The sequence below is a fragment of the Megascapheus bottae genome, chromosome X (genome assembly GCF_031878675.1).
Source record: "Megascapheus bottae isolate mThoBot1 chromosome X, mThoBot2.hap1, whole genome shotgun sequence".
NCBI lineage: Eukaryota > Metazoa > Chordata > Mammalia > Rodentia > Geomyidae > Megascapheus > Megascapheus bottae.
Window position 1 is genome coordinate 67,963,563 of NC_143547.1, and position 15,348 is coordinate 67,978,910.

The 15,348-nt window shown below is 40.4% G+C and overlaps 1 protein-coding gene across 1 annotated transcript; it reads right to left on the reverse strand.

The window, feature by feature from the left end:
• Positions 1-282: 282 nt before the first annotated feature.
• On the reverse strand, positions 283-14,643 carry Armcx5 (armadillo repeat containing X-linked 5). The gene is made up of 5 exons (XM_090326917.1): positions 14,557-14,643; positions 14,281-14,414; positions 11,652-11,720; positions 10,686-11,334; positions 283-1,919 (listed from the first exon to the last, which is right to left on the reverse strand). The coding sequence occupies exons 4-5, from the start codon at positions 11,074-11,076 to the stop codon at positions 625-627; spliced, it is 1,686 nt and encodes a 561-aa protein (XP_090183043.1). The 5' UTR covers positions 11,077-11,334; positions 11,652-11,720; positions 14,281-14,414; positions 14,557-14,643; the 3' UTR covers positions 283-624.
• Between the last annotated feature and the right edge of the window lie 705 nt (positions 14,644-15,348).

Below are 15,348 nucleotides of genomic sequence, written 5' to 3' on the forward strand. Positions count from 1 at the left end.
GTCTTCATTCACTTTCTCAGAGATACAGAGATAGGGCTTATTCTCCTTTTGCTCTCCACTGAAGCCCTACTCATTGGAGCTTACAGACAGCTAATAGCAGTCTTATCTTCTTGTTTAAAGACTGATTCTCATTCTTGAACATCTTGGAACAGAACAGTCTTTCAATAGGAATCCATTGTTTGTATGCCCACACACAGATAAACTGAAAACACAGTGCTCTTCCCCATCTTTATGTTGCTAGTAATTTATCTCTACATTTCAACTGAAGAACTAGGACAATGGTTTCACCAGTTTCAGCATGCAACTTTATTAAGAGCATGTAAATAAAATCTCAAAATAATATATTTGTAGCAATATAAAGCACATAAGCATAGCTTGCTCAGGATGAATGGGTCACATTGCATAAATACTAATATCAGGCCACATTGCATAAATACTAAAATACCTCAATTTATATTATATAGCACAATAAAATCCAACAAATATTCAAGCTGTCAAGATGCTTATATACAGAATTGTTTCCTTCTATCAACAGAGAACATAAGCATTGAGTTTATAATATGCATTGAATTCCTATTGCAACACCAAAAATATTTTTCAAGGCTTTGGAGAATAAATAGCTATTCAGAGTTTCACTATTAATCGTATAGCTTTTTCTTTCACCTCAGGATCACTATTCTCTGTTAATTCTTGGAGTCTTTCACCAAGCAATTTTGCTTCCTGGAATATGGAAACAAGTTGAGATTTAGTGAACTTATCCTTGGTAAACAGCTTTTCTTTTTTCTTGAAATGGTTATTTATGTTCTCAAGTATTTGAAGAGTACTAAGAATATTGACCTTTGACTCATTCTTATTAAAGAATCCAACCAAACTTGACAGTACATCACCAGCGATCATTTCTCTTAAATTGTCTTGATTTTTAGACAAGGAATAAAGTAATCTTAAAATATAAAACTTGATTCTGTAACCTCCCTTTTGCAACAATATTAGGAAATCTGGAATATGACAGGTAATCAAATGATGATTCTCAAACTTTACACTTGTGCCCACCAATAATTTTAGTGCAGTCAGTTGCAAATTGGAGTTCAAAGTATTATCATTTATTTCTTTAAATATTTCTTTTATAAAGGGCCCTTCCATCTTTCTTGGTCCAAAAAGTCTAGGAGGGGTCTCACTTATTATAGCTAAAGCTTTAGAGGGTTCTTCAACTTTATTAGTTTTGACCAAGGTTTCAATCATAACAGTGATACCAACATCATGAATTATATCTTGGGCAAATGGATAAGAACGACTGACACCCATTATCATTGTAGCAATTTCATGAATGAAAGGATCATTAGTTAGTTTAAGTAAGGCAACAACTTTTTCGAACTCTGCAGGCTCTAAACTAAAGCCACGTGCATTACAGCGGCAGTTCTTTGGACCAGGCCCAGACTTTTCCTTTTCTTTAATCTGTTCTTTTATCTCATCTAAGGTCTGATAATAAGGTCCCTCATAAGGTGGGATCTTGGTCAGAGGCCGAATACCCAGAGGGGTTTCAATCAAGGTCACAACCAGGGTCCAGTTCTTTTTTGGAGTAAAGGGTTTCTTCCGTGGATCAATTGGGGCTAGGACGACATACCTGGTCCTTGCCCATGCAGCTGCTTTTTGTTTTAGAGTAAGGACAGGTTCAGGTGTAGGCTTGGGCTCTTCCTCAATTTCAAATGCTGGCTCATAAACTTGAAGAGGGTTGTCTTCTTTAGGCCAAAACCAGGCCCCTACACTAGGCTCATCCCCAGTCCAGAACCAGGAGCATATATTTTCTTCAGGCTTATCCATGGAACTGATGACCAGACTTGCTATGTCGTCGGTCTCGAACGGGATGATGCCTTCTTCCATTATGTTAGATACACAATCAGTTTCAGTTTCATCAATATCATCTGCATCTCTGCCAGCATCAACCTGGAGTTCAGATTCAATTTCATCTTTATCAATATCATTTGCCTCTCTGCCAACATCAACCGGGATTTCCGATTCAGTTTCAGCTTTATTATTATCTTCTGCCTCTCTGTCGGCACCAACCAGGATTTCAGATTCAGTTTCAGATTTATCAATATCTTTTGCCTCTCTGCCAGCATCAACCAGGATTTCAGATTCAGTGTCAGCTTTATCATTATCTTTGGCCTCTCTGAGAGCATCAACCTGGATTTCAGATTCAGTTTCAGATTTATCAATATCTTTTGCCTCTCCACCAACATCAACTGGGATTTCAGATTCAGTTTCAGCTTTATCATTATCTTCTGCCTCTCTGCCAGCATCAACCAGGTTTTCAGATTCAGTTTCAGCTTTATCATTATCTGTTGCCTCTTTGCCAGAATCAACCAGGATTTCAGCTACAGTTTCAGCTTTATCAATATCTTTTGCCTCTCTGCCAGAATCAACCAAGATTTCTGATTCAGTGTCAGCTTTATCATTATCTTTGGCCTCTCTGTCAGCATCAACCTGGATTTCAGATTCAGTTTCAGATTTATCAATATCTTTTGCCTCTCCGCCAACATCAACTGGGATTTCAAATTCAGTTTCAGCTTTATCATTATCTTCTGCCTCTCTGCCAGCATCAACCAGGTTTTCAGATTCAGTTTCAGCTTTATCATTATCTGTTGCCTCTTTGCCAGAATCAACCTGGATTTCAGATTCAGTTTCAGCATTATCAATATCTTTTGGCTCTCTGCCAGAATCAACCAGGTTTTCAGATTCAGTTTCAGCTTTATCATTATCTGTTGCCTCTTTGCCAGAATCAACCTGGATTTCAGATTCAGTTTCAGCATTATCAATATCTTTTGGCTCTCTGCCAGCATCAACCAGGTTTTCAGATTCAGTTTCAGCTTTATCATTATCTGTTGCCTCTTTGCCAGAATCAACCTGGATTTCAGATTCAGTTTCAGCATTATCAATATCTTTTGGCTCTCTGCCAGCATCAACCAGGTTTTCAGATTCAGTTTCAGCTTTATCATTATCTGTTGCCTCTTTGCCAGAATCAACCTGGATTTCAGATTCAGTGTCAGCTTTATCATTATCTGTTGCTTCTTTGCCAGAATCAACCTGGATTTCAGATTCAGTTTCAGCATTATCAATATCTTTTGGCTCTCTGCCATCATTAACCAGGATTTCAGATTCAGTTTCAGATTTATCAATATCTTTTGCCTCTCTCTCAGCATCAACAAGGATTTCAGACTCAGTTTCAGCTTTATCATTATCTTCTGCCTCTCTGCCAGCACCAACCAGGATTTCAGATTCAGTTACAGCTTTATTATTACCTTTTGCCTCTCTGCCAGAATCAATCTGGATTTCAGATTCAGTTTCAGCTTTATCATTATCTTTTGCCTCTTTGTCAGCATCAACCTGGATTTCAGATTCAGTTTCAGATTTATCATTATCTTCTGCCTCTCCTCCAGCATCAACCTGTATTTCAGATTCAATTTCAGATTTATCAATATCTTTTGCCTCTCTGCCAGCATCAACCGGGATTTCAGATTCAGTTTCAGCTTTATCATTATCTGTTGCCTCTCGGTCAGCATCAACCTGAATTTCAGATTCAGTTTCAGATTTATCAATATCTTTTGCCGCTATGCCAGCGTCAACAAGGATTTCAGATTCAATTGCAGATTTATCAATATCTTTTGCCTCTCTGCCAGCATCAACCTGGATTTCAGATTCAGTTTCAGCTTTATCATTATCTTCTGCTTCTCTGCCAGCATCAACCAGGATTTCAGATTCAGTTTCACATTTATCATTATATTTTGCCTCTCTGCCAGCATCAACCTGGATTTCAGATTCAGTTTCAGATTTATCAATATCTTTTGCCTCTTTGCCAGCATCAACCGGGATTTCAGATTCAGTTTCAGATTTATCATTATCTTTTGCCTCTCGGTCAGCATCAACCTGAATTTCAGATTCAGTTTCAGATTTATCAATATCTTTTGCCGCTATGCCAGCATCAACAAGGATTTCAGATTCAATTGCAGATTTATCAATATCTTTTGCCTCTCTGCCAGCATCAACCAGGATTTCAGATTCAGTTTCACATTTATCATTATGTTTTGCCTCTCTGCCAGAATCAACCTGGATTTCAGATTCAATTTCAGCTTTATCATTATCTTCTGCCTCTCTGCCAGCATCAAACTGGATTTCAGATTCAGTTTCAGCTTTGTCATTATCTTTTGCCTCTCTGCCAGAATCATCCAGGATTTCAGATTCAGTTTCAGCTTTATCATTATCTTTTGCCTCTATGCCAGCACCAACCTGAATTTCAGATTCAGTTCCAACTTTATCATCTTTTGCCTGTCCACCAGCATCAAACTTGATTTCCGTTTCACTTTCAGCATTATCATTATCTTTTGCCTCTCTACCAGCATCAACCTGGTTTTCACATTGAGTCTCAGCTTTATCATCTTTTGCCTCTCTGCCAGCATCAACTTTGATTTCAGATTCTGTTTCATCTTTATCATTATCTGTTACCTCTCTGCCAGCATCAACCTTGATTTCAGATTCTGTTTCATCTTTATCATTATCTTTTTCATCTCTGTCAGCATGAATATTAATTTCAGATTCAGTTTCACCTTTATCATTATCTTTTGTCTCTCTTCCAGCAGCAACCTGGATTTCTGATTCAGTATAATCTTTAGCATTATCTTTTGTCTCTCTGTCAGCATCAAACCGGATTTTAGATTCAGTTTCATTTTTATCATTATCTTTGGTCTCTCCTCCAGCATCAACCTGGAGTACAGATTCAGTTTCATCTTTATCATTATCTTTTGCCTCTCTGCCAGTATCAACCTGGATTTCAGATTCAGTTTCAACTTTACCATTATCTTTTGCCTCTCTGCCAGCATCAACCTGGATTTCAGTTTCAGTTTCATCTTTAACATTATCTTTTGCCTCTCTGCCAGCGTCAACTGGGATTTCAGATTCACTTTCAGCTTTATCATTATCTTTTGCCTCTCTGCCCCAATTGACATGGATTTCAGATTCAGTTTCATTATTATCATTATCTTTTGACCCACTGCCAGCATCAACCTGGATTTCAGATTCAGTTGCATCGTTATCATTATCTGTAGCCTCTATGCCAGCATCAACCTGAAATTCTGATTCAGTTTCATCGTTACCATTATCTTTTTCCTCTCTGCCAGCATCAACCTGAATTTCAGAGTCAATTTCATCTTTATCATTATCTTTTGGCTCTCCTCCAGTATCAACCTGGATCTCATAGTCAATTTCATCTTTATCATCATCTTTGGCCTCTCTGTCAGCATCAACCTGTATTTCAAATTCAGTTTCAGTTTTATCAATATCTTTTGCCTCTCTGCCAGCAACAACCTGGATTTCAGATTCTATTTCATGTTTAACATTATCTGTTGCCTCTCTGACAGCATCAACCTGGATTTCAGATTCAGTTTCAGCTTTATCAATATCTTTGGCCTCTCGGCCAGCATCAACCTGGATTTCAGATTCAGTTTCAGCTTTATCAATATCTTTGGCCTCTCGGCCAGCATCAACCTGGATTTCAGATTCAGTTTCAGCTTTATCATTGTCTTTTGCCTCTCTGCCATCATCAACCAGGATTTCAGATTCACTTTCATCTTTATCATTATCTTTTGCCTCTCTGCCAGCATCAACCTGGAGTTCAGATTCAGTTTCAACTTTGTCAAGATCTTTTGCCTCTCTGCCAGCATCCACCTGGATTTCAGATTCAGTTTCACCTTTATTATCTTTTGCCTCTGCATCATGGTCAATCTTCATTTCAGTTTCAGTTTCATCTCTATCATTGTCTTTTTCCTCTCTGCCACCAACAACCTGGATTTCAGATTCAGTTTCACCTTTATCGTTATCTTTTGCATGTCCTCCCTCATCAACCTTCATGTCAGTTTCATTTGCACCGTTATCATTATCTTTTGCCCCTCTTCCATCATCAACCTGGATTTGAGATTCAGTTTCACCTTTATTGTTAACTTTTGCATCTCTGCCAGCATCAACCAGGATTTCACATTCAGTTTCCTCTTTATCATTATCTTTTGCCTCTGTGCCAGTGTCAACCTGGATTTCAGATGCAGTTTCATCTTTATCATCTTTTGCATCTCTGCCAGCATCAAACAGGATATCAGATTCAATTTCAGGTTTATTATCTTTTGCCTTTCTGCCAGCATCAACCTGGATTTCAGATTCAGTTTCAGCTTTATCATCTTTTGGCTCTCGGCCAGCATCAACCTGGACCTCAGATTCAGTTGCATCTTTATCATTATCTGTTGAATCTCTGCCAGCCTCAACCTGAAATTCAGATTCAGGTTCATTTTTATCAGTATCTTTTGCCTCTTTGCCAGCATCAACCTGGATCTCAGATTCAGTTTCATCTTTATCATTATCTTTGTCCTCTCTGTCAGCATAAACCTGCATTTCAAATGCAGTTTCACTTTTATCAACATCTTTTGCCTCTCTGCCAGCATCAACCTGGATTTCAGTTTCAGTTTCATCTTTATCATTATCCTTTGCCTCTCCACCAGCATCAACCTGGATTTCAGATTGAGTTTCATCTTTATCATTATCTGTTGCCTCTCTGACAGCATCCACCTGGATTTCAGATTCAGTTTCAGCTTTATCGTTATCTGTTGCCTGTCTGCTAGCATCAACAGGAATTTCACATTCAGGTTCACCTTTATCATTATCTTTTCCATCTCTGCCAGCACCAACCTGAATTTCAGATTCAGTTCCACATTTATCAATATCTTTTTCCTCTCTGCCAGCATCAACCTTGTTTTCAGTTTCAGTTTCACCTTTTTCATTATCTTTTGCCTCTCTGCCAGCATCAACCTGGATTTCAGGTTCAGTTTCAGCTTTATCGTTATCTGTTGCCTGTCTGCTAGCATCAACCGGAATTTCACATTCAGGTTCACCTTTATCATTATACTTTCCATCTCTGCCAGCACCAACCTGAATTTCAGATTCAGTTCCACATTTATCAATATCTTTTTCCTCTCTGCCAGCATCAACCTGGATTTCAGGTTCAGTTTCAGCTTTATCATTATCTTTTGCCTTTCTGCCATCATCAAGCTTGATTTCAGAATCAGTTTCAACTTTATCATCTTTTGCCTCTCTGCCAGCATCAAACTGAATTTCAGATTCAGTTTCACCTTTATCATCTTCTGCCTCTCTGCCAGCAGTAACCTGCATTTCAGATTCCATTTCAGCTTTATCATTATTTGTTGCCTCTCTGCCAGCATCAACCTGAATTTCACATTCAGGTTCACCCTTATCATGTTTTGTCTCTCCACCAGCATCAACCTGGATTTCAGATTCAGTTTCACCTTTATCTTTATCTGTTGCCTCTCTGCCAGCATCAACCTGGATTTCAGATTCAGTTTCATCTTTATCATTATCTTTTGCCTCTCTGCCAGCATCAAACTGATTTTCAGATTCAGTTTCACCTTTATCATCTTCTGCCTCTCTGCCAGCATCAAGCTTGATTTCAGATTCAGTTTCATCTTTATCATTATCTGTTGGCTCTCTGCCAGCATCAAACTGAATTTCAGATTCAGTTTCACCTTTATCATCTTCTGCCTCTCTGCCAGCATCATCCTGGATTTCAGATTCAGTTTCAGCTTTATTGTTATCTGTTGCCTCTCTGCCAGCATCAACCTGAATTTCACATTCAGGTACACCTTTATCATATTTAGTCTCTCCACCAGCAACACCCTGGATTTCTGATTCAGTTTCACCATTATCATCTTTTGCCTGTCTGCCAGCATCAAGCTTGATTTCAGATTCAGTTTCATCTTTATCATTATCTTTTGCCTCTCTGCCAGCATCAACCTGGATTTCAGATTCAGTTTCAGTTTTATCGTTATCTGTTGCCTCTCTGCCAGCATCAATCTGGATTTCACATTCAGGTTCACCTTTATCATATTCTGGCCCCCCACCAGCAACACCCTGGATTTCTGATTCAGTTTCACCATTATCATCTTCTGCCTCTCTGCCAGCAGCAACCAGGATTTCAGATTCAGTTTCATCTTTATCATTATCTGTTGCCTCTCTGCCAGCATCAAACTGAATTTCAGATTCAGTTTCACCTTTATCATCTTCTGCCTCTCTAGCAGCATCAACCTGATTTTCAGATTCAGTTTTAGCTTTATCGTTATCTGTTGGCTCTCTGCCAGCATCAACCTGAATTTCACATTCAGGTTCACCTTTATCATCTTCTGCCTCTCTGCCAGCATCAACTTGGATTTCAGATTCAGTTTCAGCTTTATCGTTATGTTTTGCCTCTCTGCCAGCATCAACCTGAATTTCACATTCAGGTTCACCTTTATCATATTCTGGCTCTCCACCAGCAACACCCTGGATTTCCGATTCAGTTTCACCGTTATCTTTTGCCTCTCTGACAGCATCAACCAGGATTTCAGATTCAGTTTCATCTTTATCATTATCTGTTGCCTCTCTGCCAGCATCAACCTGGATTTCAGATTCAATGTCACCTTTATCATCTTCTGCCTCTCTGCCAGCATCAACCAGGATTTCAGATTCAGTTTCATCTTTATCATTATCTGTTGCCTCTCTGCCAGCATCAACCTGGATTTCACATTCAGGTTCACCTTTATCATATTCTGGCTCTCCGCCAGCAACACCCTGGATTTCTGATTCAGTTTCACCATTATCATCTTCTGCCTCTCTGCCAGCATCAACCAGGATTTCAGATTCAGTTTCATCTTTATCATTATCTGTTGCCTCTCTGCCAGCATCAAACTGAATTTCAGATTCAGTTTCACCTTTATCATCTTCTGCCTCTCTAGCAGCATCAACCTGATTTTCAGATTCAGTTTCATCTTTATCGTTATCTGTTGGCTCTCTGCCAGCATCAACCTGAATTTCACATTCAGGTTCACCTTTATCATATTGTGTCTCTCCACCAACAACACCCTGGATTTCCGATTCAGTTTCACCATTATCATCTTTTGACTCTCTGCCAGCATCAACCAGGATTTCAGATTCAGTTTCAACCTTATCATCTTCTGCCTCTCTGCCAGCATCAACCTGGATTTCAGGTTCAGTTTCACCTTTATCATCTTCTGCCTCTCTGCCAGCATCAACCTGATTTTCAGATTCAGGTTCACCTTCATCATATTCTGTCTCTCCACCAACAACACCCTGGATTTCCAATTCAGTTTCACCATTATCATCTTTTGCCTCTCTGCCAGCATCAACCAGGATTTCAGATTCAGTTTCAACCTTATCATCTTCTGCCTCTCTGCCAGCATTATCCTGGATTTCAGATTCAGGTTCACCTTTATCATTATCTGTTGCCTCTCTGCTAGCATCAACCTGAATTTCACATTCAGGTTCACCTTTATCATATTTTGTCTCTCCACCAGCAACACCCTGGATTTCTGATTCAGTTTCACCATAATCATCTTTTGCCTCTCTGACAGCATTAACCAGGGTTTCAGAATCAGATTCGGTTTTATCATTATCTTTTTCCTCTCTGCCAGCATCAACCTGAATTTCAGATTCAGTTTCAGTTTTATCATTATCTTCTGCCTCTCTGCCAGCATCAACCTGAATTTCAGATTCAGTTTCATCCTTATCATTATTATTTACCTCTCTGCCAGTGTCAACCTGGATTGCAGATTCAGTTTCAGCTTTATCAATATCATCTGCATCTCTGCCAGCATCAATCTGAATTTCAGATTCAGTTTCATCTTTATCATTATCATTTACCTCTCTGCCCTCATCCACCTGGATTGCAGATTCAGTTTCAGCTTTATCAATATCTGTTGCCTCTCTGCCAGCGTCAACCAGGATTTCAGATTCAGTTTCAGCTTTATCATTATCATTAACCTCTCTGACAGCATCAACCTGGATTGCAGATTCAGTTTCAGCTTTATCAATATCTGTTGCCTCTCTGCCAGCGTCAACCAGGATTTCAGATTCAGTTTCATCTTTATCATTATCATTAACCTCTCTGACAGCATCAACCTGGATTGCAGATTCAGTTTCAGCTTTATCAATATCTGTTGCCTCTCTGCCAGCGTCAACCAGGATTTCAGATTCAGTTTCAGCTTTATCATTATCTTCTGCCTCTCTGCCATCATCAACCTGGATTTCAGATTCAGTTTCAGCTTTATCATTATCTGTTACCTCCCTACCTCCATTAACCTGGGTTTCTGATTCAGTTTCACCTTTATCATTGTCTTTGGTCTCTCCTCCAGCATCAACCTGGATATCAGATTCACTTTCATCTTTTTCATTATCTTTTGCCTCTCTGTCAGCATCAAGTTGGAGCTCTGATTCAGTTTCAGCTTTATCATTATCTGTTGCCTCTCTACCTGCATCAACCTGAGTTTCTGATTCACTCTCATCTTTATCATTGTCTTTTTCCTCTCTGCCAGCATCAACCTGAATTTCAGATTCAGTTTCATCTTTATCCTTATCTTTTTCCTCCCTGCCAGCATCAACCTGGGTTTCAGAGTCAGTTTCATCTTTATCATTATCTTTTGCCTCTCTGCCAGCATCTACCTGGGTTTTAGATTCATCTTTATCATTATCTTTTGCCTCTCTGTCAGGATCAACCTGGGATTCAGATTCAGTTTCATCTTTATCATTATCTCTTGCCTCTCTGCAAGTATCAACCAGGATTTCAGATTCAGTTTCATCTTTACCATTACTTTTTGCCTCTCTGCCAGCATCAACCATGATTTCAGATTTATTTTCAGCATCATCATTGACCTTAGATACAGGTATGACAATGGACTTGGTTTGGGGCATTATTTCAGATGTAGTCCCAGTCACAACTCTGTTAGTCATATCTTCCACTTGGCTCTCTCCAATTGTCACAGCCATAGGCTGAGTGTAAGTCACTGTTTGTGTCATAGCCATTGTTCCATCACCAACCTTGTTTGGGGTCACTAGTTCTATTGTTGGTGCTGGCTCAAGTGCTGCCTTGTCCTGTGTCATAGCTTTCATTCTAGTATTATCAGGGCTACTTGTTTCAAGTTTCAGGTCAATCTCAGCTTCTTCTGTTGCCCTTGCACTAGCTGTAGAACCAATCATGGTCCAAGTTATAGATTAAGTACAGGTAATGTGTTATACCCCTGTTGTAGCCTTCACTGAAGGTTTGTCCCAAGTTGGTGTTTGCACACAATGTCCAGTAGTCACTCAGCCCCCTTACAAGTTATGCCAACAATATATACAATATGCCCAGGAAGCTCACGCAAAATAAAGAAGGATAGCTGTGCCTGAGCACAGCCCGGTGGAGGATGGTGGTCTTCAGCTACTCCCAGGCCACCAGATCTGCCACAGAAGTTGGACCTAGGGATGGAGGAAGGAAATTGGGGTATAAGTTTCTTCCAATTTTTTTCTTATGCTAATTAGCACAGATCTAGGAAAGTGTGGCAATTCAGTGCTACATGAAAGAAGTAGATGTAACAAACCATGTCTTATATTTCCTCTACACCACCAAGTGCTACCAGTCTCCTTTCTAGACACCAACTAAGGTGATGAAAAACAAGAATGCAAGATAGAAATCAGAGAAACTAAGAATTTGCTAGGCTTATTACAGGAGTGAAGCATATTTCTACTAGTACATGCCACCAATCTACCCAAGCAAGTTCCAAACTCATACCAACCTGAGCTGACTCAGAGTAACTTTCTTCTCTTTTCCTTGCTTCCAATGGCAATAAGCCCTTTAGACAGACCTATGGACAAATAAGCAAAGACAAAAGTAGAGACACTGACTTTGGTAACAGACCTCGATCTTTGAACCATATTCTTATACATTTTTGTGCTAGTACTCGGGCTTGAATTCAGTACTTGGGCACTGTTTTTCAGTATGTTTTTGCCTGTCCTGGACCTTGAAACTCAGGGCCTGGGCATTGTCCTTGAGCTTTCTACAGGCTAGTGCTCTACCATTTGAGCCACAACACCAGTTCTGGCTTTTTCTCTCTTTTTTTGTGCCAAGGAATCAAACCTAGAGTTTCATGTATGCTAGGCAAACACTCTACCACTAGGCCATGCTCCTGGCCACTGTTTTTTGGGTTTTTTTTTGTGGTTGTGGGGCTTGAACTCAATGCCTAGGCATTGTCCCTGGGCCTCTTTTTGCTCAAGCCTAGTATTCAACCACTTAAGCCACAGCTCCACTTCCAGTTTTCTCTTTTTAATTGGACTTGGGTCTTTTTTTGCCCATCCTGGGCTTGAGCTCAGAGCCTGAGCACTGTCCTTGGGTTTTCTCAACACTAGAACTGTGCCACTTTAGCCAGAATACCACTTTTCAGGGTTTTTTGCTAGGTATGTGGTACCAAGGAATTGAACCTGGGTCTTCATGCATGCTAGGTAAGCACTCTAGCACTAGGCCAAACTCCTGGCCCTGGACTTGAGTCTTAAATATGCATTTTTTCACCTTTGAACCACATTACTCAGATTTTAGCCTCCCAAATAACTAGCATTGCTGGTGCATATTTTTGCCTTTCATCTAATGTTTCCATTTTTCTGGTCTCTTCCCTCAATTGCTTGGTTTCAAAGCTATTTGTCCTTTCTTATATCATACTATTTTCCTCTCTGATGATTGTTCTGATACTTCTGTAGTTCAGAATCAGATTACAATGAAGAATGTAAATATGACAACCATGAGGAAAGGGGGAAAGTCAGGTCTGTTCATTCTATACTTCCAAAGCATAACACATTCTCGACCTAATTATCAAGAGGAAGACAAGCAAGAATCACCACTAAACTAGCAAAACAGAAGAGATGGAATCTTCAAATCTCAGTCTTCTCTCTTCCTCTACACTCACATCAACATTAATTGATATAGAGAAATTTTCTCTTCTTCATTACTCCCGGACTCCAAATTATGTTATTTGTCCAAACCTTCATAAAAATTTAGGAACAGATGTGTTGACAAAGGCGCACAAATACAGAAACTAAATAAAGGGAGAAACATGATAGGTACCATGGAAAATGCATTCTTAAGACAATAGCACCTGAGGTATAAATGTTTTCTGAGTACTGAAAACATTTCTTGGTCCAACATTTTCTACTTTTCTTTCTCTCTCTCTTTTTCTTTTTTTCCAGTCGTGGGCTTGAGCTCAGGGCCTAAGCCCTATCTGTGGACTTTCTCAAGGCAAGAGCTCTACCACTTGAGCCTCAGCACCATTTCTGGCTTTTTTGGTATGTATGTGGTACCGAGGAATTGAACCCCAGTCTTCGTGCATGCTAGGCAAGCACTCTACCACTAGGCCAAATTCCTGGCCTCTACTTCTCTTTGTTTTCCACTCCCAAATCTCCAAACCCTCTGCTTTATTTTTGAAGTCTAACAATTTCCATGAAGAAGCAACTCAAGCATGCTTGCAGCATTAGGATTAGTGGGGTAAAATGTCCACACAAACTACACAAGACTAGAAAAACAGCAAAAAGCCTTATTTCCAAATTTCTTAAGTTTTTTTTTCCTTCTCTCCCCTAAAGCCTGTGAATTTTCTGCAACATGCTGCGAATTCAGGAAAGACATTGCTGGAAAACTAACATAGAAGCAATGTGGGAATTATGCCAGTACTGTCCCATTTATCTCTTTGAAGTGCTGCTACAGAAACAAGCGTCTTTTTATCCTGTCTCCTCCTCCTAAAGTTTGCTGCCCCCTAGAGATCATTACAGAAATTTAAAGTGCTGCACACCGCAACTTATCTACACAGTTAAAATAAATGCATGACATCTACCTAAAGATCAAATGAGAAGACAGTGAGGGGTGTGGTTACTAATAGACTAGTGGCCACGACTTGAAAGGCTGTTTGAATTCATGGTTTTGGTTATTGCACGTTTACAAGCTCTGTCTCTCTCTGTGTCTGTCTCTGTTTCTCATCACTGTCTTAACAGCAGCAACCCATTTTTCTCATCATCATCATCATCATCATCATCACCACCACCACCACCATCACCACCAACAACACCACTATCATCATCATCATCATCATCATCATCATCATCATCATCATCATCATCATCATCATAATTTCCCTGCTGGGAAACGCTACCATTCCCCTTCCCTTTCACTTTCCCCTTCCCTTTCCCTTTCCCTTTCCCCTTCCCAAGGTTAGTCTAAAGTGGGGTCGACTTTCTGGAAACGCAGCTAACAGAGAGGCAGATCCTCTCTGCAGCAGATTTCCCCTGCAGTCCCTCCCTGGGTTTCACCACCTGCCTCCCAAGCCCACCGCACTCATCTGCCGATTCACATTCATACCCCCAAGCAATGTCCGCCTTCGCACTAACCTTCTCGGCTTGGATCAGAGGCAGTTTCCGTACTTCCTTGTCTCAAGGAATGCCATGCCACATGTAAGGGGGAACTGACCGACACAAGGACCCAAGACAATGGCGGCTGCGATGTTTGGGGGTCAGCCTGGAACCTAGAAGTTAAAACGAAATACTTGCTTTGTCAGACAATAGGCAAAAGGCTGTGGCTAACAGCTATTATCTTTTCTCCGTACTGTCTTCTCTTTCCGGTTCCCAGGGACCCTCCGCAACCTACACTTAGTAACTACCGTTTACCTTGTCCTCTGCAGAACACGCTCTGCTCTGTTCCCATTACCAAAAACCGGCAGCGGGAGGAGCTAGAGTGTAGTTTAAGGGGATCCGGTTAGGGAAGCGGAGTGATACTGGGCTTTGCCAGCGTCACTTTTCGCTGTGTCAGAGGTCTTTGCCCCGCCCACTTTGCAGGTTTTTTGGTGCAGACTGAGACAGATGCCTGCAGACTCAGAGAAAACGCAGTTTGATGCAGAGAAGCAGACTCAATACTCAAGTGTTGCTGTATTAGCTCAGCTCATTTACAATCTTCCCCACCCTGCCCCTTCAATCTTACTATTTCTTTCGAACTGAAAAAGTACTTGCTTTGGGTTTGAGTCCTGATGTTTACAGATTCACTTGTCCAAACTTCACAGCCCTCTAAAATGTATGCGCTGTGGGGGAGGGGCTGCGGCAGGAGAGTCGTGAAAGGCTGCAGACTGCCATACAAGTGTAAATTCTAATCTATCAAAATATTTACTAAACTGCGCCAAGTACAAGAGAACCATCCCCCCCCCCCCGCCGCTGCCCGTACAGGAATGGATTTTTCTTCATAAAATGCGTGGGGTTGTGGCTGGACATCTGGTAACCTGCTCTGAGCTTTTCCAATTGGTCTTTTTTCCCCCCCGATTAGTCTTTTTCTGCTCCTTTTGCCTGTTTCCATGTAACTACTGCTCTTCTAAAGCAAAGTCAATCTCGACCCTCTCTTAGGAACAAAGGCACTGGTCTGTGCCAAATGTGAGTCTATCACATATATATATATATATATATATATATATA